This window comes from Rhamphochromis longiceps, linkage group LG4, assembly GCF_057381845.1.
Source record: "Rhamphochromis longiceps isolate RC_006_pf linkage group LG4, R_longiceps_female_GT1.1, whole genome shotgun sequence".
Lineage (NCBI taxonomy): Eukaryota > Metazoa > Chordata > Actinopteri > Cichliformes > Cichlidae > Rhamphochromis > Rhamphochromis longiceps.
Window position 1 is genome coordinate 28,792,902 of NC_140560.1, and position 26,514 is coordinate 28,819,415.

The 26,514-nt window shown below is 37.4% G+C and overlaps 1 protein-coding gene across 1 annotated transcript in view; it reads left to right on the top strand.

The window, feature by feature from the left end:
* Positions 1-25,979, top strand: part of hs3st4 (heparan sulfate (glucosamine) 3-O-sulfotransferase 4) — a 96,969-nt gene extending 70,990 nt beyond the window's left edge. Inside the window, exon 2 of the mRNA XM_085404358.1 lies at positions 24,950-25,979. Within this exon, the coding sequence (XP_085260484.1) occupies positions 24,950-25,604 (655 nt within the window). The 3' untranslated portion in view covers positions 25,605-25,979. The remainder of the gene's footprint in view (positions 1-24,949) is intronic.
* The last annotated feature ends 535 nt before the right edge of the window (positions 25,980-26,514 follow it).

Consider the following 26,514-nt stretch of genomic DNA (forward strand, 5'->3'; position numbering starts at 1 on the left):
GAGAACTGTCAGGAACAGGAACACATGGAACATGTTACACTGGCTTTACTGCACTGTACAAATTGTACAATTTTCAGTCACTATTGAGGTTTCTGTATTAGCAATGCTACCTTTACATCCTAAACCAGAGCAAAGGTTAATCCAGAGCTGACAAAAGAACAAGGTGAAACTGAACGCTGCCTGGCTCACATTTTGGTCTCTTATAACAAGGTTGATACCAAATCATATTTCTACTTAAGTCAATAAAACAGCCGCTTTTTAAAAAAAAAAAAAAAGAAAGAAAGAAAGAAAGAAAAAGTTAGCTGTCTTTCTACAAGTGTGGTTGGTATTAATTTCCCACTTTTCTGGTTTTCAGGGTAGGCGAATAAATATAAGCAGGTAAATTAATGATAATGGTATAATATTCAAAAGGTCATGCGAGGTGTTGATTTATTTGATTTTTTTCAGTCTATAACAGTCAGATGTTGTTCAGCATGAATAACATCAGCAAGGGGGCAAAGGGTAACCAGTATATCAATCCGGGTCAAGAGATCAGTCTTCCCTGTGATATGTAACCCACAATCGTAGAGCAAGCACTGAACAGAAAGCTCAACACTCTTTGAGGCAGCAAAGGTCAGAGACTTGGATTCCAACTAACTGATGTCATGTGCCAGGAGCTCGTCACTTTGTGCTGAGCAGCTCAGCCCTCACTTTGACTCTAGAACTTTGACTCTACAGTGGGCTAATTGCTATAAATTGGAAGTAACCTGTTAACCTAATGTCTCTCATATTGGTCTGTGGCATATTTATCTTTAATTGGCTGCAATGAAGTTTTATTCCCTGATCTGTGATGCATGTTAGATGACATTTAACCACTTTGACTGACATTTCCTTCATAATCTTTTTCACAAGATTTCACAAGGCCATCCTATCAAGTCAGTTATCAAAACACTTCTGCCTATACAGATAATAACCTCGGCATCTCCTTTGTGCAACATTTGAAATAGCTCTGCTTTATATGAATGACAACCTTTTAGACATGATTTATTCTAATGTATGACAAGTAGTTCATAAAAGTGCAGGGAAGAAAAAAGAGCAGGATCACCTTAAAGTCAGACTTGTTCCTCTTTGGTGCCCCAAATACAAGAGGCATAATGACACTATACTAAATTTATGATTATAAGACTAATCCAGAAGCATTTCTTTTTTTACATGCTATATTGAAAATATTTTCATTTTGAGGCCTTGTGGAATGTGCAGTCAGTCTGCTGAATTACTAGGATAAAACTACTCTTTGCACAGTAATTTTCTTCTATACTGTAAATTTTTAAAGGAAAAAAAAAGTTTTAGACTTAAACAACACATGAAGGCCAAAGTCTGTATTACTATTAGAGTGACTGCAGTCCTATTAATGTAGGCAGTAGAGTGACACTAGGTTTGCCTGAAATTTGTCACTGTAAAGTAAGCAGAAATTGGAGTTTTCATTAATGGTAATATGCATATGATAACATGTGTATTACCAAGTGGCTATTTGTAACTGCAGTAAAGTCATGTTCGATTTTGACCATATGTTTGGAGAAAATGTTCATTTTTGGTATTCCTGTATTTTAGAATATTATGGTCAATGTTCTACCTTAAGGATATCAGGGATTTTGAGTATGTTTGTATGAGAATGCTTTTTCTTGCTTTTTGAAAATTTACACCCAAATACCAGCCAACGAGCCTGTCAGCTGTGGGGCAAAAGGTTTAGCTAAGCTATATGAGGTTCTATTGTGTTTTTTGTGCACCTGCTTTATTTAAAATGGCCAAAAGGCACACCAATGATGTGTCTTGACAGCTATTCAGACCCACTTGAAAAATACTTTTATTGCAAAGAGAACTGTTGGGTGAACACAGCTCATTCTAGCTGAGATAGAGTGTCAGTGGTGTAGGCAGACTCTGCACAGAAGAATGTGTATGCAGCTCACAGCCATGTGCTTCTCTGTCATGGTCAGGGCAAATGACAGCCAGACTGCATTCTCTGTCATATCAGCTCACAGCGAAGGTTGGGGATTGTCTGGGGCCAAGAAACACGCACTTGAAAACACGGCAAGAGAGTGTCATACCATCAAAACATCACAAAACGCTCTGTCTTCAAGTGAAAGTGATATTTTTAAAGAAGAAGGGACAGAATAGAGTCACAGTTTACTGTAAAATAAATATGTAAACATGTATTTACCAAACTTTAGTGTCAACTAAAACTGCTAGAAAATAACATGAGGACAAAAGTCAATTTTGCTAGCCCAATTCCAAAAAAATGTGCAAGCTGCATAAAATGAATGCTACGATTTGCAAATGACAGAAAAGGCTGACAGGTAACAAAATTGAACTTAAATTTAGTCCTGACACTAAAATGGAGATGGACCATCCAGCACTCAGGTCAAAATCTTGCATATCTTATTGTATGGGGGTACTTTGCTTAGTAATCTGGCAGCTGGAAAGCCATTATTGGTGCTAAAATGTCCATACAGGTTTTGGAGCAACATGTTCTCCCACCCAAATAACATCTTTTTCAGGTCTTGCACGTTTCTGCAAGACAATTCTGAACTGCATACTGCTACTATTAAAACAGCAGCACTTCACAGTAGAAGAACTGTCCGGCCGGCAGTATAGACCTTTAATCAGCTAAGACCAGGACGGTTGAGCAGCTAGAATCTTATATCAGACAAAAATGGGACAACATTCTTCTCCCAAAAGTCCAGCAACTGCTCTCCTCAGTTCCCGGAGAAGACTGCTGTTAACAGAACAGGAAATTCAGTGGGAAACATGACCTCACACCAACTTTTTTCATAAATTAAAAATTTAATTTTTTTTAAATGGTTCGTTTTCTGAATTTAAACATTTTATATGTTTTCTATGCTCTATTGTGAATAAAATATGAATTTATGAATTACAGTACAACTGACTGCATTCGGATTTGATTTAAATTTTATTTACTACGTGCACAACAAAAATAATCCAAAACATTGTAAAGGACTCTTGAAAAGTAACTATGTTCATGGGTGAACATATACGCTAACAGCTAAATGCAGACATAGGTTAGTATACAAGACTTAATGGGGGAAGCAGTTTCCCAAAAAGCAGCAGGAAATAAATAAGGAAAAGGCTGTATTTTTTGTATGCGTGTGTATAAGTGTGTCACTATATGAAAACAAAAGGCTATCAGCCTATGAAATACTAATACTGATGAAATACTGACATTGCATTTAAGTACTGTTAATAAGCAGGTAATACTTAAGGTACAAAGCCTGCCTGGTATCTTCCTGCTTCACTGCTGTGGCAATGGTTATGATGGTACGATAATAATAATAATATTAATTATTATAATAATAATATGCTACATGCTATCAGTTGAGTCAAATATTTATTTTTTTCCTTAGGTCTCCTCTGTGTTTTGCTTTAAAAAAATAGAATAATAGCTTTAGCTCTTACTGACTGGCTATGACTCATTTTTATTTATTTTTTAAAAACAATATAGGCCAGTATTATCAATGAGGGTTTTCTATAAAACAAAGAAGTTAACGATAAAATCTTTTTTTTTAACTGCCACTAATGTTGTTGTAAACTATATGTCCAAGCACAAAACGTAAGGACCTAATAAGCAGACTTACTGCTTATAGTCAAGACAGACTATTTTTCCTACTCCATTTTGAAGCTTTAAGTGTTTGTGACAGTGTGTAAATATATAAATTTTTATATTAATTTTATATAGTCAAACCTGTAAAAGTGCAGCTTTTTTACAGTAGCTTTTTCTCTTAACAGCCTCTTTTACATTCCTGCGGCGCTCCATCAGATTGCTCTGAACATCTGCTCTGAGAATAACAGGGAAATATCATGGGTGCACTATGTTGCTAAATAGTAATCAAATCAACATGATAAGTGGCTGATTTGATTACTTGCATGTCAGGGACATCAAAAAACACACTTCAGTATAACAAATTTAACCTTTAAGGTATACAAATACTCTAATTAGACATTTTAATTACCGAGCATCAATTAGAGAAACCAAGAAGTCTTTGCACCATACACGTCCACCTCGTAGCACTTGGGTTTTTATCTCAATAAGCCATTATGAAATGAGCGAAAAGCCCAACTGTGTTGTAAAGAAAAAGACTCAATTTATTTCAAACAGGCTTTAGTAAAGTAAGTCAAACTGGACACTTTTCTCTTTTGCAGCACTTAAGCAACATGAATAATTACAAGCTTTACTGAGAATGTCTGACAATGTGATCATGAGACTGGCTGTGCTTGTCACAAGCAACGCATTAAGTCATCAGGAATACAGAGCTGTCCAATTGGGACGCGTACCATATCTTTATCAATAATAATGTCTTTCTCTAAGACGTCATTGTTCTGGCCCTGAAGTGTCTGCAGCGGATGTCTGTTTTGTTTGTTTTTTTGTTCTCCTCTTTGCTACATTATACTTATGATACGTTACATGTATAGAATGTGTTTCATTGAAGGGATTAGTCAAGTCTAATTTAACTGGTTGTAAAAATGAAAAGTACAAAAGAAGTATGTTTGTGAGATTACATTATCGTGATGGTGCCTCGTCAGTTTTGGTAGAGAAAATGTATGCATATGAAGCTTATCTAAATTTCCCCTGACAGGCCTGAGGCTGGTCACTTCAGGGATTTTGTTTGAGATGTCAACATCCTTAGCTGTGCAAAATAATGAACATCCAGAAGGAGAATAAAGCATCTTTTAATAGCCCTCTGTCTTGCTGAGGTAAAAGTCAATGTGCAAACCATTTATAACGAGGCAATCATCAGGTGGAGCTTGCGATAATATTGTTTCTCATAATATACCCTGAAATTTATTATGGCTTAAAAACCCTTCCCAAGACAAGAAGAGGAATTCTTACTGAGCTTGTTACAGCCCGAGGAAGGAACAACACATTGCATGCATCCACAGTGTGTGAATATTCACATGAATCATGCAAATTGCCAAGGTTTTGAACACAACATTCAGCTGGGCTTGTAAAGATTAGTAAGACCTGCTGACTTGGAAATGCACATTTGAAATGTGATCATGTGAATAACCAAGCAAAGGATTTGTGGAAAAAAATTCTTCCTGACAAGCTTTTAACTGCTGTGCTCAACTATACAAACTGTCCATTAATAGCTTTGCCCATTTAAGTTCATCTGAGATTATCCTTGCTTAAACCACTCTTGGTTTCATAATGTCTTCAGTATCTAAGTGGTGAGAGAGGGCAACACTTTATATTTTCAGATGAAACCAGGAAAAATGCATCCTTATGTGAAACCTGTCTCTGATGAGTAATATTAATGGCACTCTGTCTTCATAGAAACTAAAGTAATTTACAACAAATAATGTAATATCCCAAAGACGAGCCAAAAACAGAAAGCATTATACTTAATGGTTTGATTTAATTACTTACTTTATATACAAAATATTATACATAATGGCTTTGCAGGTTTTAATATGGCTGGACTGCTGATAGATTGCATTTGTGATGCCTGCATGGGAAATGGTGATTAAAATACTACTCTTCTGTGAGAGCTTTTTTGCAGATTTTGAAACCAGGGCAAGGGGATCTTTGCTCTTATTCAGTCACAAGAACATTACTGATGTTGGGCAATAAAGCCTGGATTACATTCGGCATTCCAGTAAAACCCGGAGGTGTTGGATGGCATGCACGCTGGACAGAGAGCCCTGACTAGGACTCATGAGGGCTCTGTGTACAGAGTGTCTGTCCTCAGTCCACTTTTGCCACGACATTCTAATGAAATCCTGTTATTTATTTATTAGTGTTTACAATCTTATATCGAAAAGTACCAATTTCCACTATGTCTTAAGGCTCAGTACTGCATACTGACAGGGCCAGGTTGATGTTGTGAGGCCTTTTTCCCCTCTCTTTTATTCCAGAAAGTATTTATATATTAATCAGTACTCCTGTGCCCCCTTTAACCATACCCACTATTTTCATTGTGCTTGCTCTTGGCATTTTTTTCCTGTATGCCAGTCTTGTCATATTCTTTTGTCTATAATTTTTCATTTCATGCAGTTTCATTTAGGTAATCTCAAAACCACTGTCTTTCTGGCAGACAGTTGTTCCCTTGAAAAAAAAGATAGGTGTTAAACCTAATTAATTACTGCTAAATGAAATAGCACCTGGATTTTCCTAGCCCCTTTTCTATTCTTCACACCAAAGCCTCATTTACGCCAAATTTCAGAGCGGTGGAGATGATCATACCTTGCTTTTACACATTTCTGACATTTGAATGAGCTGATAAAGTCACTAGAGAGGGCCTTTGGTGAAGCTATTTTGATTTCTGCGCACATTTATTGCCTAAATAGATTCCTGTTGAAGAAAATATCAAGTCACATTGTGTTGTGAATGATATCTGAACTACCATTACAAGATTATAAGACGTATCTGCTAACAAGGAGCTACAAAGAGCTCTTGTTTGCTGCTTTTGTGAGCTTTCAAATGAGGTGCTTGCTTTTCAGAAGCCTTCTATTCTACTGCTGGAATAAAATGAAAGAAAATATTGCTTGTATGTGCAAGAGTCATTAAGCAATTAATTTATTGTGCAACTTTACACACCCCGGAGTCCAATTCAATTTATAAATGCAGATTGATTGGGAAATTAGATTCTTTAAATTAACTGAGCTTTACTTTTATATAAAGGGAGGGTCCATAATCACTGCAGCGTAACATGGAGAGTTCGAGTACTGGTCAACTTGGTGTACACACCAAAGGCTGTTTTTTGTGGATGATAAATCAGTGAAGAGCTCATAGTGGTTAATGATGTATGGTAACACAGAACTCACTGCACAGAAGAAAACTTGACTACTGGCAGAGATAAGACAACAGTTCAACTTCCAATTGAGTGCTCAAAGTGCTCAAAATGTGGCGATGGAAATGCATGTCCAAAGGATTATTATTGTCATTGCTGATTGTTATTAATTGCAATCATCTATATATCCCAAATTCATTCACTAGAAAAATACCGTCTTTGTAATATACAGCTCCTTTACTCCTTGCATTTCAATGCCGCAATGCAGTTTGCTGTGCCAAATCATCTGATCACAGTGCTTAATTGAATACTGATGTGAAGAGTACAAGAGATAGCAGAGCAGGCTTCACAAGTAATTAAAAAATGCAACTCAACCCATATGGATAATTTTCTTTAACTCATTTATCCTCTGTGTTGAAGTGTACCTGCTTTAGCTGGTGGTTATTGATAAGACACTCCCATGTCAGGAGTGCGTCTGCTTTTTGGAGAATTTAATTTCCAGTCAATATACAATATAGAATGTTGGAGTAAAGGAGTAATAATCTGTTATGTAATATTTCCCTTACCTTTGTCTGTATCACAGGGATTTACTTGGTAGCAGAAGCTCAAAGATTTTCCACAGTACAAGGACAACAGGAACTATAGCACACTACACAGTGAACTCCCAGCTTTGCAAATATGCATTTATCAGCTCATTTGAATGTGCATAGGGACGGTGTGGTGCACAGTGTGCTTCTAAGTGCATTATCCAGTCAGCAAATTTTCTTTGGCAGGATGGTGTTCCAAATAAACAGCTAAGCTGTGGCACCGATTTGGCGATATATACAACCCAGATGTGGTTTATATCTTTTCAGCCAAATTCAAACCATCACACCGTCATGCCATGACCACGGGTAACTGTTTTTTTGGTGTAACTGACTCGGGATGCATCTGGACTTTGTACAGAATTCAATTTTATCCTTTAGCCAATGAAAACCGAGGCGGGAAACTGTTAAACTGATGTAAAAAAAAAAAAAGGTTAATGTTGAGCGGGTAGAATTACTTTATAAATTGCTGCATACCTGCCTGTTTCAGGAGTATGTGATACAGCATGGTTTTCTAAGAACGTATGTTTGTGTTCTTATCTAAAAGTAAATGTGCTGTAGTGCCGTAGCCCTGAGCTGCTTGTTTTTACATGGGCAGTTTGTTTCAACATATTCTGTTATATCAGGAGAAGCCATCTGAAGGAAGATGACTTTAACCTCGTAAGACCTGAACTCTTCCACGGCATGCATTTTTAATGTCTCTTTGATATTTGGGCTGATTGGGACCCGATGAATGTAAAAACAAAGAATTACCAGATTTTTTTTTTTTACCTTATTTTTGTTTCTAAGACAAATAAGAGCCACATATGAGGATATTCATTTAAATTTTTGATAGAACAGTAGAAGTATAATGTCCTCGTAAGTGGATATCAGGCCCTTGTAGAGCAAAATTGAGTATTTTGAGCTAAATAACCCAAAATGTGATGTCCACATATGTGGACGCCAGGTCAAAACACTTAAAATCGTTTTCCCATATTTTCATAAAGCATATATTTTTATGTAACTTAGCTTTACTATTTATATAATGGTAAGTGATACATTTCAAGACTAGTGCAAAACATGTGAGGACAACAATATCAAAAAGCCTTCTGAGATTAAGGTTTAATATTTGGTTTTATTCTATCTATAAACATTTGACACATTTCTCTTTAAGCTCTCCCTTTGGCAGCCTGGATTACATGAGCAAATCTGTATATCTCTAAAACATTATCCTGCGTTTGTGATGTGTGTTTATGGCAGATTCCCTTGCTGTGTCAAACTACCTCTGCTGGGGAGATTAAGGGTGTGTACAGGGTCTACTGGAAGTGCTCAAACAAGCTGCTCAAAAGGCTGAGGGCTATACTGAGATTCATTCAAGGATTACATCCTCATATCTCCTCCCATCTTGAGTATTGAAAACCAGAGAGATGTTCAATGACTTGCAACAGCCATTTCACAGCTGAGGTGTTGTCTGCCCATTTCCTCCATGATAAAGACTGTCTTTCTGGTGGTTTGGGGCTGTAACCAGCAGAAATAATGTGGAACTGACAAAATAAACAGGTCTTGCAGAGTGTCTCTGCTCAGTGAGATCTTTGGTTGATGTTCAACTAATATTATAGTTGCAAGTATTTGAGTCCATGAGACTGGGAAGGAACGTGCCCCGCTTTGATCTTCAAAATTATTAAATATACATGACAGAAACCAGAAAGCTCAAAGGCCATGATACGAAGCTATTCCTCCATAAAGAGAGACACTTAGCGGAGCGGTTGTTTAGTAGCTATTTTCGTGTTTTCTTTCTGACAGCACAGCAAAGCCGCTCACGCTGCAGAGTTGGGTCCTGTTTATAGTGGACTCTGTCTAATCCTGTCTCTAATCCCTTCAGTCTTTGCAGGTATGAAACTCCGGCAGGGGAAGCAACCCTGTGAGATTAAGGTGTTACATTAAATCTAACAGTGATTAAATAACCAACCATTATATGACTGTAGCAAATTAATTTCCCCAGTGTCATGTCAGCTGGGTAACACAGTCTATCTGTGGAGCCAACTCTGTGCTGCTGATTTTAGATGAAGTCACACCATGCAGAAACATAATAGATTTGCCTCTGTACATAAGTCACAGTGAAAACAAAATTCCTCTAACACAGGCAAGAATTCAGGCCTGCCAAGTTGTGCATTTGCATCTTGAGCATTCCAGCAGGGCCTTAAAACACCTTTTTTGCCAGATATAAGAAAAGGCCCCTGCAAGTAAACACATACATTTAACAGCACGTTCTGTGCTTTCCTCTGCCTGCAGTTGCAAATATAACTGACACAATATCTTATAAGTGATAGCAGCTCACATGGCAGGTGAATTATTTCAGCTTTTCAGCCCTCCCAACAGACTGTCTGAATTGAGCAATCTCTGCCAGCTAAAGCACAATTTGGATTAGCAAAAGCCCCACTGATAGGTCAGCTTAGCCCGTAATGGAGCAGCTTAGGCCTTGTCTGCATGATTATAACATTCTTAGCGGCCTATTGCCTTGCTTCCAGATGTTACAGCACAAACATATCTGCCTCACTTCAAGTCCAAAATAAAATGTAGATCAGAGGAACAACAAAATGATGAACATTTTAAAAACACCTTTGCATACGTGATACATTTTTCAAGAACCTTAATTGTCAGCAATGCTGTTTGTGATAAATGTTGAAAGGATCTTTTAGCTGTAAAATATGTCAAGCAATGCTTCTTCCTTATTTGGCATAAATAATTTATTCTAAAAGTTCTCATCTTTGACAACATTTTCTTTTTTCATCTGTTTGCTAAATCAAAGCATTATAATGTCAACTTTAACAACATTTTAACTACATTCGACTACAGCAGACATTTCATTTCTGACGCTTCTTTTTGAAATGCTGGCATGTGACGAATGCTTTATAGTTAATTGATATTTAGCAGCACTGTTATTTTGCACTGTCTGTGCATTTAAGCAGCTACACATTCAACTTCAGAAACCCCATTTCTCAGACCTTCAGCAGTAATTTATTTTCAACACTTCAATTTCTCACTGCTCTTTAAATTAGAGCTCTCAGCCTGTGCAAGTTGTTCTCATGAAACACAAATGACAATGTAAATTTCCTCATGTCGTGACAAAACGACGCCGTTCGTGTGCATATGCATTTGTTGGAAAGTGCTCAACGCACCACCACGTAGTGATTCTCTTCTTAGCATGTTGTTTGCATTATCAGTACATTATATAAACAGGCCAAGATCAGGTTAGAAGTTTTAAAGCTTTATGATGGATGCTGTCAATGATGCAAATGGGTTTAAGAAGATTACCTGAAAAATCAATGTTTTATTTTTCCAAATGACAGTCCCAGTGTTTATGCAAACTGCTGTGTGGTTTAGTCATTTTCAAAGGGGTGTCTGTCTTTAGAAGTTTCTCAGACTCTTCTGATCACAGGTTTCACTCAGGGGGCTTTCATCATTTACCTTTCTCCTTACCCAACCATGCCAACACTTCCACTGTTAATATTAAACGAGACGTCCTCATGGAAATAAAACACGTGCCAGAATGTTTTCATCAGCTCATTTCTCTTGCACGTGAAACTTTTTGTTTATAAGTTCACGGCTCATTTAAAAGAACTTTTGCTGCTAGCTTAATTCACATGCCTCCACCATGAAAATGGACACCTACGACCAGCAGTTTCCACCACATTACTGCAGGGCACCCCGCTGCTTTGACTTCACGCTGTAATTGCTTTAGCTCCGAAATGTCATGAACGTGATCTGTGGCCACATCTTATAGTTTGCGAAACAAAAATGTCACTTTTATTCACTATTATTGTTTTAAAAAATATATTCTGTTTCATCTCGAATACTCGCATACTACTTACTACTGGATTAAGTTAGCTGTCTTTTTTAACAATATACGTAGTCACTTCTATTGCAATATTGAAGTCAGGAATTAATAAGGATCCGAAGAATGAGGAACATAATGGGGGCAAAGGGAGCCTATCCCAGCTGCCTTAAGGTGACAGGCAGGGTACACCCTAGAAAGGCTGTCAGTCTATTGCATTGCTAAAACAGAGACAGTCAGTTATTCTTGTTCACATTAACACCTTCAGCCAATTTAGAATCACCAATTAACCCAACAAAGAGGAAGCCAAAGAAACAAATGGAGGAACAAGGAGAACTTGCAAATCTCAGTATAATGTATTAAACATATTTTGGAAAACACATTTTTTATTTAATAATTTATTTTTAGACTCCCTTGGGTGTTCCAGGCCTTGGCTGATCAGTGTTGTTGTTCTTGTTGTTTGGAGGGGAGTTTTTATTTTCCCTCTCTCGCTTTCTAGCATCCTAAATGCTTGAAAGATTCATGTTGCTGTTGATACGTTTAATTTCAAGCTTATTTGTATGGGCTAAAAAACAAACAAGACACTAATAAAAGTGCTCATCGATTAGTTGATGATGGGCTAAAGTGCTGTTAGCAAAAGCCTGCATTTAGACACATAACTGTTTTCCTCCCTTTGTCAGGTACACCGCATACCCCCATATAATACAGGAACCTTTCTCATCTGTTTTCCATCCTCTCTTGCCACAGCCAAAGGTAATATTTTACAATGAGTATTACGATGGGCCAACCTGCCCAGATGACCAAAAGCAGCTTAAAAGAATTTGTGCCGCTCTGTTTGATTGGTATTAAAGGTGCTTTTGCACCACACTACACACTGTTGCACCGTGTATAAGCAGAGACAGGTAGTGGGTAAATCTCTCAAACACAGGTAATAGATACATGCCTCCCTTATTTTCTTTTCTTGCTTTCTGTTTTGCCTGTTGGGAGCAAAAATCTTAGAGGCTTTTTTTTTCCAAATGCGAGACAAAAGTGAAATATACTCTCAAGCACTCGTAGCTGCCACATGCACACTGAAATATAGAAGTATATACAGAATATGAAATGCCTAGAACATGGGGACAAAGGTGCAGTGCAAGATGTGAAAGACACAGACCATAATAAAAATACATGAGTCACACCATATTTAAAATGAAATACAATGTTTACAAAGCACTATCAGCAATGGCACATCGCCCAAAGTCATCTAAAATCACGCACACCAGCAGGCTGCCACACTCTCCTGACAGAATAGACTCACACCCTTTCTCAAGAGAGATAATCACTTTTAGTTGCTGGCCAGTCGCAGCTATGAACTGCTGACCCAACATTTCAAATACTGCACGTTTTACTTTGTAAATTTGATCAAAGTCTTTCAAGTTGCACCAAAGCTTAAAGAGTAGGATCAGGATCCATGTTGCAGAGCAACTACCATGTGTTTTTGCTGCCGATCATATGATCATAATGTGGTGGATCATAAATTTGATTAGTTTTGAAGTTGTACATCTCTGTTCCTTACATTTCATGTCATGCCCTTATTAATGTTTTATTTGTTGCTTTGACTGTTTTCGAATAGAATATGCAGTGGGAACATAGAGGGAGATAAGTAGTGAAAGTTTTGCCAGGGTTGATTGTGCGTCGATCCATTGTTAATGCCTCAGGGCTCCAGTAGGTGGGTTCGCGCACCTCCTCCTTCACTCAATCCGGTTGTTCAGTGATGACGCGACGAATCCTACTTCCGGGCCTAAAGTAGTCTGCATTTAATATGGCTTTTGTGTTGTTAACATGTTTAATGTTATGTATTTTCTTCTATTTGATCTCAAAAAGCTCCTAAAACAGTCAGTGATCACTGTTGACCTCCCTCTGCTTTTATTACTGCTAATCATTTATTTAAGCTCAGTTTTTAAAACCTTAGGATCTAACTACAGCCCAGCCCATGCAGCAGTATATGAATGACTAACCTCGTATTGTGGATGGATTATCTCAGTTGTTCTCCTGGCTGAAGTTTGGTCCTTTTACAGCATCCTGCCATGCGATTACATTTGTTCCTGACCACCGAGAACACTCACGTTAACTTTTATCGAGTGGGAAAAAAGTTAGCTTGTTTATATTATGCTAACATAGCTGTGTCGCTAGCGGTCACGTAGCACATCATTATATACCAGCTAGCCCAACTTCAGTAACCCTACAAACGTCACTGCTGTTTAGTTTTCTGTCTTCATTTATGCTGGAAGTGATAACAGAGCTGTACGTTTTAATTTGTTTCCAAAACCCCGCAGTCAGGACATGCTATATTGTATTTAGATAGAAGCTAGCGAGCTAACGCCCTGCTAACTTCTAACTCTGTTAAATGTCATAAATTCCGTTTTCATGGATGCCTGGATGTTAAACTCAATTGTTACACCTGGTAGAGCAGAACGCTGATCATTTTATTAAAGATGAAAGACTTTAGACAGTTTTTCAACTCTCAGTAATGCCATAGTGATCGTTTGATATGTGGACCTGCAGCGGAGTTTAGGTCCAGACACGGCTAGTGACGTCAGACTGAACAACCGGATACAGACGAGTGAGAGTGAGAGCTGCGTGTCTGTGCCGTTCTTTCACCTCTCCTCACTATTTCCCCTGTTTAAGGTAACTGCCATGCACAGATCTGTATAAACGTGGCAGCATGTGTTACTGTTGATTATTAGGTCATTATCATTGTTCATTTTAGCGAAAGATGTGAATTGCGGACTATTTTGCTGAGAAGTTCCAGTTAACCTCTGTTGCTGTGTATGCGAGTTTTCACTATTACTCCGCCATATTGTGTGAAGATTTTTCTGTTACTATCTGTATAAGTTAACTACTGAAAGACATGCAGCACTTAAAGTATTATTTCATTGCTGTGGAAAGTTAGTGACTGTGTCAGCTAACATGTGCAAGTTAAAAAGATGTTTTTGTCTAATGCTACAGTTCATGTTATCTAAAGCATTCTCATCAGCTAATGCAGCGAACAATAGTGACTTAGTTTGGACACAGTTGTCCTGAGACTGAGTGCATATCCATAAGAATATTGTTTTGGTTGTATTGCATGTGAAACTCATTACAGACGAGTGAGAGCTGCGAGTCTGTGCCGTTCTTTCACCTCTCCTCACTATTTCCCCTGTTTAAGGGCACAACAATAACAGGAGGTCAAACACGAGACAGAGGAATGAAGACAGAGAAAATACAGAGGAATTGCAATTAAGTGATATTTTTAATCAGTTAATGGTTTTTTTTCTATAAATCTTAAAACTGCTACAATTTATGTTGAAAGAAATTAAATAGAAAAGAGGGACCTGGTAGATAAAACAGTGTTAATGAGTGTTAAGACTTCCCATATGGAAAAGATATATATAAATCTTATAAAGTTTGTATCTGTCTTGTGTGAAACTTGTATGAAAAGCATATAAGTGTGAAAACAGATATAAGATCCCTTGAAAAATTATATAATGAAACTTGTAAGTTTTGGATACTTACTAAAACAATGTATGAAAGTAATGCGAAAGTGGCCACTTTCATGAGTAATCACATATAAGTTTTTACTATTTCTTTTCCGTATGGGTTGACCTCGTCCTCACTGGCTCAGGCACAAAGACAGTTAAATGCTAGAGGCATTTCTCATCTCTTTTGAGGTTAGAAATTTTGCACCACAGTTGACTGAGGAATTCACTTAAAAACTCAAGGATAGAAACTATATGAAGAGATTCGTGGGTCATAGTGTATTCCATATTAGCTACAGTTTAAAACTGGACAGTTAAACCTGCACTTTAAATGTATTTTTATTGTTTGTATTTGTCCTCACCACGAATCTTTCTTTTGTTCTTAGACAATAATCCTTCTGAAAACTGAGTTTCGTTTCTATCTGAAATATCACAAGTATTGTTTCTAACCCTTTCAAGTGCACCAATAATTGCAATGTAAAATGCAGAGATACTGGGTTGCCAGTGTGGAAATGTGGCAGGACACACCCAATTTAAAATGTTGGTTAAATGCAAATTACAGAGAAAATTATCTGGCAAATATAGGCTTAATTACTATTAGTTGGGTCTGCACAACTTCAAGCTTTAAAAAAAAAAGCAATCTTAAAGATTTGACAGTAAAAACACGAACTTTAATACCTTAGGTCTACTCCTTTTTGTCCCTTTACTCGCTGTGATATGTGAAACTGATCCACAGTCTAAAAATATGTAAAATAACACATTGCCTTTTCTGTTTCTAATTCATAACTGATAAATGGATGGATACTTTTATAGCAATTTTCTGCACAATTTTAGAATTCAAAGCACTTTCTTACTACTAGCCTAATTTACCATTTATACAAGTGCTTTTTTATGCCTCAGCACTTTTACCCTAACATCCACACACACTGATGGATTGACAACACTTTAATCTTCAGTATCTTGCCCAAAGATACTTTGACATCAGGGTTGTAGTCGAACAGGAGGATCAGCTAGCGGATCCGTTGTACCTTCTTAGTCCAACACAATACAATTTTTTGTTTTGCTAGTTAATGTTTTTAATGTGAAGCTGTAGCAGTTGGTAATATTTGGTGTGCAAATTAATAACTTAATACAATAAATTAATAAAGCATTTGTCTCTTGGCAAAGTCACTAGATTTGTAATATTCCAAATATAAATATGCTGCACCATTTTTCATCAGTCAGCAACAGACTTAATTACGATTGTGATACCACATTAAGTGATTTATGGGGGCTTCCAGACATTTATTTGAATGAAAATGTTCAGGATTGCCAAGATTGAAAGTGGCTTCATGCAGCATTTATATGCCATTATGTGTGGTGTTCCTGCAGTTCTGTTGGAGCCGCTGAAGTCCTTGATTAATGTTAAACAGGAAAGGCAAGAAAGGAAACGCAGTACACACTTTTGCTTTTGCTGGATTTCTTATTGATGCATTTCAATATCTGCTGTGTAGTAACTAAGAAATGAATGCAAATGTGCTCTGAAGAGTGCTATTTAGGTTTGGGTTGAAGCATCAAGACAAATACATGTAGAAAGAATTGATGGTGAACCAGTGAACCAAATACTCGCTTTGAATGCAATAACCCCTACCTAATTCAGCAGTGACTTAATTTTTACTATATACATGTTTCATTTTATTTACTATATTGCTCATTATTCAGCTTAACACATACGCTTGAGGGAGAAAATAGACAAGTACTCAACTCAGTCACTTGCGTCCTTTGTTGTAATGTGTGAATAAGGTGCATTATATAGAATCAACAGAGCCCAACACTGACATTTCTGTAAGGCTTCATTGCAAAGATTACCGATTTTTACAACATGAGAAAAGACAAAAGTAAAAAAGTCTGCTTGCTTTCAAATTTTCATAATATTCATCCTGACATTTTGTGAGTTAACTCAAACTTCTAAAAGGAGAAAATCATCAAAATTCTGTCTGTGTTAGGCTAATGTCTTGCACACAGAAAGTAAGAGTTTGTGCAGTCTTCTTTTTCGTAGTGTCATGCTGACCTACAGCCTAATAATAAGTTGGGGGGGAAAAAATTAGAAAAAAGTAGGAAAAAATACTGCCTCTGATAGGTAATTTCTGGAAAATGTCCAGGTGTTTAACTGATCGAGCTGCCAAAAATCTATCATTTGGATATCAAATCTTTTCTTTTAAGTTTTCACCAGAGTACTTATGAGTAATGCAGACCAACAGTGTCTGTAATGTATACCTGACAAAGACCTACATATTATACTCAAAATTACATAAAATACAATTTGTGCTTTCCGGTTATATTAAGTTATATCAGCCACACATGCAAATATGGTGACATTATCCATTTTACATTATTTCTTTCATCAGTCATATGGCGTTGATCTTTTTTTTTTTTTTTTTTTTTTTTTTTTTTTTGGCCTGTCCTGTTTGGCTCTTTTGCCATCAGAATTGTTGTCTAAAGGCAAAGAAAGATGCCCAACGGATTTACTTTACCAAACTGACCATCCCAGCCTTGCCGTAATGGTCCATTTGATTCACCTTTTATTGTTTATTTTATTTTCACTTACTGAATACGGGACAGACTTGACTGGGGGAAAGAAGGGGAGAAAGAAAGAGGGAAAGAGAAACAGCTGAGAAGAGGGACGGGGGAGAAGGGCAAAAGACAAAAACCAACAGAACGGGCAGAGAAAAAAAATGCATATATCAATCACCTGGATCACCTGCTGAGAAAGAAAAAAGAAAGCAAGCAGAAGAGAACAAGAGTAATAGAATAAACAACATCACAATGATATATGGGAATATGACAGTAAATACTAAATGTTAAACATTATTGTGCAGCACATAAGATCAACAGAACACAGTGTGCTTTGAGGTAGGAGCCAAAAAGGGTGTAGTTTGTGGGTGTGATCACCCGTGTGTACACCTGTGAGCATGGACGCGCTTGTTTTTTGTTTTTTTAAAAGGTTCCTTCATGTAATGTAATAATCTGCTAGCATATGGCGTTGATCTGACGACATGCAGCAGCTCATATGTTCATGTCTTCTTGTTTAACCACAATAATTGATGCCTTTCAGTCTTGTCATTCTGACAGACACTTTATCAAAAGTTACACTTCAGCTACCTCATAAATCCACTTAGAAAAAGCATGGAAAGAGCTCATGGATGTGTTATGTAATCAAAAATAATGAGCATTTTAATAAAAAGGTTGCTTTACATAATGCAGCCAAACAAGTGCAAAGTTTTGTCTGTGGTCAACTTAAACTGATTGGATCCTGAAGTGTTGCCCATTTTTTTCTCTGGCAAGGAAATCTATCATGTTCAAACTGTCATATTAATTGGTTCTGCTTAACTGAGCTGGATCTGCAATATAGCCAGGATGTAAATTTTAGCCTTTGACTTTGACGTATTCAGGTGTGACTTTCGATTAGAGCTGCTGTTTTGTGCATTTCGTTGAGCTATTAGACATTTGGTAAGGTTTCAACGGTGTAAGCGAATTAAGTTGGGCTAGGCAGGCGCTAATGAAAAGCCCTCTGTTCCACACAGAAGAAAATGCAGAGCTTTACATTTTTAACATAAATACCATAAAGTATTAAATGCAAAAAAAAAACCCCAACAACTTTGAGGTCACACTCTGTCCACTGGCTCATTAACATTGATATTATCATATCACATTGACCTGCATGCGGTTGTTATGTTGTGTTCTCGCTTGTGCTCCAACTTTGTAAATAAATGAATGTGAAAGTGGCGCAGCAGTGCTGGGACAAGCACATAACATAGACTTGTTTCTGTAGTGGCAACATCAATAATGGAATATTGAGGGCAATTGTGATCAAATTGAATGAGTGTTGTCTGAAGTGCTCTCATCAGTTCATTCAAAGACAGATAAACAAACAAGTAAAGAACAATAAAAGGAGACAATCGTCTTTCAGAGGAGTGGCAAACTGCTGTTTTTTTATTAGACCACAGATGAGCCATTATGTAAGGATATTATTTTGGGTTATGTACTGTGTGTTTATTTCGAGATTTATGATTAGAAATCAGTTCCTTTTTATAGCCAGCAATGTTAAGACAAGACAGTGAAGTTGAAAAAAAAAAAAAGGCAATATCCTTGAAGTTTGATTTGAGATAAGATTGCTTCCGTTCTCTCTCCCAGACATTAATACAGTTAAAAATAGACTTATTTTCTGGCTCATATACACTGTTATGTACTAATGTTGCAGGTCGGTACAGCATTCCAAACATCTTCATAGTCTGCTTCATTGCCACACTTTATTTCATGATGTTTTATGTCCAAAGGGCATCTGAGCACAGCTTCAGATCTCAGCACTGCAGTCTGGTGATGTGGGCAGAGAAGTACCTGGCTTGCCCACTGTTGGAATGGGATGGTCTTTAGGGGATCTCAGGAAGGGGGTGGGGAATAGGGGTTTGATCAGGACCAGCTGTCACTTCTGTCCTCAACTATTTCTCAAAGTCTACAGTCCCGCAGAAGTACAAGTATAATAGGCTTATTTAGAGTGGGGAGGCTATAGCAGTTTTGCTCTCCTTGTCATGTTACAGACATGATTTGCTTGTCTTTTAATCTCTACTGAGGAAAGATTGACAATATTAACATTCAACAATTTAGCATAACTCTGACCGCTAGGCTCAAAATGTTGCATTTAATTAATGAATGTGGTGCATCTGTAAAGACAGCATGATAAATGTGGACAGATATACAGTCTATATTCCGTGATCATGGCATTGCAGGTGAAAGAAAGCAATGCACTTGAGAAGAAAGCCAACAGTTTGTATGACAAACAGCATTAAATCTGAAATGTGTTTAAGCTATTTAGAACTTGGTTCATAGTTCAATAGGAGTCCATGTTAAGGTGTACTTATTTACCATTATTATGCACATTAGTAGCTTAATGACTCTTTAGAAATAATTATAAGTCACTTATTAATGACTTATTCATCACAAAATATTCTCCAGCTACTAGACCATTAACTTAGAGTTATCCCTCAATTACCTCCTAATTACTACTTAGTAAGTATGAGAAAGCTGTTATATTTGAAATATGATTTTAATCTGCTTTGCTTATTTTGGCTCTTAAAAGGTGGTAATACCACACCAATAGTAATTTTCACATAATAGCAGTTAATAAATTTAGTGTACTATTAAATGATAAAGTGACTTTAAAACAGTGTTCCTCATTCTATCACCCAATGTACTGTTATGATTAAAGACAGGAACAAAAAATCTCACTGCAGTTTGGCATGGTTTCATCCTATTGTCTAAACAGCTTTGAAACAACCTAGCAACACTCTTCAGTCAGTATGGGCCTGGTTTCATCGCTGCTTCTTTGTGCATCAGCCAAACTGGGAACTCTCAGTGAAAAGAAAAATAAATAGATAAAAATAATATTCAACAATGCTCATGGTAGTCTTAAAGGTTTTTCAAATAGCTGGTAATAGCTAGTATTTTAGTTGATTAACAGACAAAAAACAGTTTAAGGGAGTAAAAGGGGATATTGTAGAATAAACAATAATAAACGATGTTGTAGTATAGATTTATTTTTTTTATAAAAATGCATTTATCGTTGCTGATTACCAAGCACCTGACTGCATTTTGAAATACAGTTTGGTTTGGTTTCATCTTTCTCATGAAACTACTTCTAGATCTGTGTTTTTAATAACAACAGCCAGTAAATGTAAACAAGAAAAAAAAAGAAAAAATGAAATAAACTGGAAGTCAGTGAAAGAAAATAAGTGTTTAACGTAAAACGAGTCAGGAAAATTCTAAAAGTAAAAATTAACCATTTCCATATTGCCCAATGTAATAGTAAAAGCTCTGCATCTGAGACTCTACTGCACAAAAAAGTAGCATGCAGAGCTAATATTAAATACATTCAACCATATCTTCTCTTTTACTGGATTTCAATAAAAGGCTTTTATGCCTATTATGCATATAGATATCTTTCTGGTGTGAAAAGCCCCTTGGATTTGAAGATAGTGAAAGAAAGACATAATGTTTAAGTGATTCAGAAGGAATCATTAAAAGCAATAAATGGATTAAGTTTGTGTCTGTGTATGCACACGTGTCTTTAATTATTATAATGTAAAACTTAAAACATGAACAAAAAAGAATTCATTAAATATATGTATATAGGTGTGACACATGTGAAAAGCCTAATGTCACTTTTTCAATGCTCTAAATGACAAATCACATAATATTCTCACTGTAATTGTAAGTGGCTCTATGTACATTGCATAACTAAATCCAGTTAATAGCTTAAAGGCAAGGCTGCTGAAAGGATACTTTCACTACACAACCATGTGGTTAGGTCAGATTCAGGTTGAGAAAAACAAAAAACAAGCCAAACTCTCTCCCATTACTTGAACATGATCTGATGGCTCAGAATGGCAGCCTTCTCTCTATTTATTTTCTTCCCAAAAGTTGCACCTTAACCGTGACAAAACAATGCCTCCCACTCCACAGCAGACCCACCAGGACCCCTTTGCTCTGGCCTGTGGGCTTGTTTTTTTTGTGTGCCAAACATGTACGCATCCACTTGTTGAGAGCCAAGCAAAGAATGACTCATTTGACCAACCTTTGTTTTCTCTCCACTTTGCAGTAAACCCATGTCTTTGTTCTTTGTGCCGCTGTAATCACAAACATGTCACTCATGGTAAAATAATTGGATTATTCATTGCAAAATGACCACAGTATATCTCTCACTGCAAATGTCTTGACTGTTTTTGATGAAAAACGCTTTTACACCCTCGACTGATATTTGTAATTCCAATTGTAAGTGTAATACATTTGCCTGTTCTTGCACTGGTTTGTTTTTTTGTTGGGGTGGGGGGGGGGGGGGGGGGGCTGCCTGTACTAAGCACTGGTTAACTTATAAAGGTTTATCAAAGCCATTTTTAGTAAATCCGAGTACAACTTCTGCTTTCTCTATTATAGGACTAACAAGTATGTTCCTTCATAAATGGCAAGATGACAAGATTCTGACACCTCCCCGACAAAACGATTATTCTCTCTTACTGAGTCAATATTGGCAGACAGCAAAGAATTCCTGTAATTTACACCTCAATATCATTATGTTAGTTTTTAGGCGTTATTGAAAAAAAGAAAAATCACACAAATCTGCCCACAACATTGGCCCCCTCTCCAAAGTACACTCTCCAAGGAGTCAGCTTATTATGAGTGGACTCCTTTAGAATAATTGATTGTATTTGACATGACGTGGAGGAAGCACGGCAGATTGATACTCTGCTGCTGAAATGTGATCAATCCAAATGAGAGACTGTGGGAGCGTTGATTCCTCTGCCACAGTTTATTAGAAACAGCAAAGCTTCTCTGGAGAAACTGCATTTCTCCATAAACAGGTTGGACCTATTAGTATCTGGGAATGTAAATGAGCATCATGCCTCACCTCATCATACCTCAAAATATTCCCCGCACAACAGTTTGACAAAACAGAATGAAACATCGAGTTAAATGCTCACGTATGTTGTAGTGGGTGTTTAGGAACTAAGACTTGTGATTATCTACTAAGATTTTGTCTTAACAAACACACACACACACAACAAATTTGATTTGATGTACTTCACATTCTTACTAATGAATCAACTTTCTCAAATGGCATCCTCCAGATCTGAAAATTATGAGGAGTGGGTGTAAAATGGAATTCCCTTCCTACGAGTACGTAACCTTGGTGCAACTGGAAAGTGAACTTGTTTTAAAGGTTGATTTTGTCTTTTCATAATTTATTTCACTGTGGATGACTTCTTTCTTCCACTCAAAGTATCTGATTGCAAAATGTATTGTTAATATTTGATGGAAATATTTTTTATGCCATAAATTGTCAAAGGATCATATCTTGACAATGATTTTTTGAGTAATTTTATATTATTTCCTTAGATACTTGTAATGCAACACAGTTAGAATTCATCAAATGGTATGAAAGACCTTTCCTCTATCTTCAAACTTCTGTTTGCTATGTAAATAAAGTGTTAGGCACGTGTTGAAATGCAAGAAATAAATGTTATGTGGTATGTTCTCGGTGTGAGGCAGTAAACAACAGATGGTGAGCAGCGCCACTTTAGCGCTATGGATTTTATTTAGCTACCCACCTGAATGACCTGCATTGAGCTGAGCAGCTGATGTGGAGAGAAAAAAAAGTAAGAATTAACTGTTTGCTCGTGTTTACTTCAGTTCCACTAGACTGCAAGGCCAGAGGAGTCATTTTCAATGCACAGTAAAATTAGCTTGCTTATCAGTGTTTTGATTTCCTTCCCGCCTCAACATCCAACTGACATTTTAGACGTACATGGTCCATGACTGATTCTCAATCAAAAGCACAATAACAAGCTACTGGGCTTATGTGCTTTCGCTCGCTTTTTTAATTAAATGTATGATGACAAGCAATGAGCGTGATTACAATAATAGCCTGCTATGTTTGTGTTTTCAAAAAAAGTAACCTTGAACACTGTATAACTGTCCTTTCAATTGGATATGCTCCAAAGATTGCCAGGGAGACGCTGCAGCTAATGTCCATACAGTAGGACGTCGGTTGTTTCAAGGTGATTCGCTGTGGTGTGTATCTGAACTTTTTTTTTCTGCATGGCGATGTTGCTCTATTAGACCACCTACTGGACTTTGGAGTTTAATGGCAGACAGACCTGAAGTCCTTGAAAGGTTAAAACAATCTTTAGCCATTTATTACTGGAAGGGGGAAGTGTGGAAAGTGATTGAATATAATGAAAACTAATACTCTTTCTGGTCACTATGCTATCTGTAGATATGTTTAATATCCCATTACAGGCCCAGAAGTAACCACAGTTCTATACTGTCAAGAGACAAACATAATCCAGAGGGAAATTACCCATCAGGAAGGCAATACTGTTACTGAGATGCAATTACCAGGCCACTTGTGAGACTTTCAGCCGAGTATCCGTGGGTACATGTGTGTGGTCGATATGTGCATAACAGCTCTTATGTCTAGCAGAGTAAATTGGATTCTTTGCTGGAGAACAGTTAATTTAGAATATGTCCAAGATGCAAATGATTGATGTGACTATATCGTTACAACTGTAGGTTTGTGGTGCAGGGCAGCCAAATGGAAAAAGAATATTGCAGGGAGAAGGAAATAGCTTTTATCCCAGAATTATGGGGAAATTTCTCCACTAAATCAGTGAGTCTCCAGAAGAAATAATTTCGATTTTGGTCGGTTGTTCGGACATTCATTTCCAAGCAAACATTGGTGAATTTGGAAGGAAGCAGCTTTCTACGTGCTTGGATTCTGCTTCTTTTTTACAGTGTATTACACATCTCCTGTGCTTGTATTCGATAGTAGTTAAATAATCTGCATGTCTCACAGAGGATTTAATGTACCAATTTAGCACTGAATCACATAGCTTACAAACAAAGAAAACAGTACGGATTGGAATGAACATCAGTGTAAACATTTGATAAGGGTTTGCTTGAGGCGATTGCTATGCTTTATTACTGATACAAAAATAAAAGCTGCAAAAACAAGAGTTGCCTCTGTGCATTTGATATACTTGCCTCTGCAGTGGCCTATCCTACAACTCAGAGATGAAACTCATAATATTGGTGGCAATGGCACATGGCTTCCTGCGACTCCCTGGATTAATTCATCAAGTCTGGGACATTTCAACTGTACTGCAAATTATCTCCTTGAATCTGATAATTAATCACTGCTGCTTTAAATGATTGGCCCCTAACCTTAAATGCAGCAGAAAGAGCAAAAGAAAAGAGCTGCCTGCACCCATTCCAATCTTCTCCTGCCGGGGAAGTGCATGTGCATTAGAAATAAAACTGCCTGCACAGAGTGTGAGCCTAGCATGCATAATAAATGTATGACAAAACAATACCCCAGGCACCCCAGTATTAATGATATGCAGTGAACTCATTATTAAAGTTCCAAAACAGCTCCTGGAGTAACACAGATGGAGTCAATTAAGCAATGAGCATACTTGCTTTCCTGCTGTTTCATCTTCCTTCTTTTATCTCTTGCATATTACTCTATGGATGTAATTAGCTGTATGTTTCTCCTCACAACATAATGTCCAGTGATAATAACGGTTATTTTCTCTTGTAATTTCGAATAATGCACTGCTTAGTAAATGTACCAGATTTGCTTGCACCTTGTCCTTGGGTATGTTATTTGCACTGGAAGAGGTGTTGAGGGTAATACCATGCTAAGCTGTTTTTTTCCCCCTCTGCTGTTTCTGTTCCCAGAGACCTGATGCCTTCAACGCTGGAGGGGCAGATCACCATGGAAAAGACACCAAGCTACTTTGTGACTAACCATGCCCCCAAGCGCATCCACTCCATGGCAAGAGACATCAAGCTTATTATTGTCGTGCGTAATCCTGTCACTAGAGCCATTTCAGACTATACACAGACTTTGTCCAAGAAACCCGATATCCCCACCTTTGAGGTTCTGGCTTTTAAGAACCGGACGCTGGGTCTTATAGATGCCTCGTGGAGTGCGTTGCGTATAGGAATATATGCTCTTCACCTGGAGAGCTGGATGCAGTATTTCCCACTCTCCCAAATGCACTTTGTCAGTGGAGAGAGGCTCATTGTGGATCCTGCTGGTGAGATGGCCAAAGTGCAGGACTTCTTGGGACTGAAGCGGATTGTCACAGACAAACACTTTTACTTTAATAAAACGAAAGGATTTCCATGTCTAAAGAAGCCAGAGGACAGCAGCACTCCCAGATGCCTTGGCAAGTCTAAAGGGAGAACTCATCCTAAAATTGACCCAGATGTGATTCGGCGGCTGCACAAGTTCTACAAGCCCTTTAACATGATGTTCTACCAAATGACTGGTCAGAACTTTGAATGGGAGCTGGAGGAGGACAGTGAAACTCGTAGCTCTCAGGACTAGCATGGCACGGCTCAGCCACACCACCAGCCTTCTCACTAAAACTAATCTTGTCCGGCTTCATCTTCAGAGAGTGCTTGAGCACGCCAATCAATCATGGCTGTCTTTGCAGTGTCTGTACCCATTAGCAAGAGTTTACTGACATGCTTTTTCTTGATGATGGCAGATCATTATTGTATATACTAAACATAAAATATATTTATATTTGTGTAAATGAGATGATTTATTCCTTTTGGGTTTAAAGCATAGAACTGATATAAAAAAAATCATGTTGACTATGGCAATGCATGCGATGAGTTAAGTGTCCTTACCTCATGAGCCCTAAGGGTAAACTCTGCCTGTTTCTTCTCCCTTTACTTTCCTGCAGTTTGTTGCCCTCACGCCCACTCACCAGCATTCAGTACAAAAAGATATTCTATTTCAATGGCTAATGCCATGAAGCGTTCTGTATTATTTCTTTTAAAAGAGTTCTGCTGCTTTATAAGAGAGAGAGAAAAGAGGACATGATAGACATAGAACTATAATCCTTTGACATGTGCTCATCTTTTCAGTTGTCTATATCTGAGTGGAGACAATCCTTTTAAGTTTACCAAAGTGTTAATTTACTCTGTGTCACTGTTATGGTTGATCTGCACTCATTAATTGCATACATATGAGAGAAGATGTACTGTGGCCATCATTCAATAATTGGATTGTTTCACTGCACAGTTGAACATTAGCATACTGACGACCATGCGCACCAGTGTGGTGCACTATGAGTAGTTTTGGTATAGCATTACAAATGAATCTGTTTTCTCTTTGTGCATCAAACGAGTCTGCATCTAGGCAGAAGAAAAAATTGGTGCTGCCAAAGCATTCCCAAAAATAACAGTTGACTTTTGTGGTCCTGCTTGCCTTGTGACCCTCCTCTTGT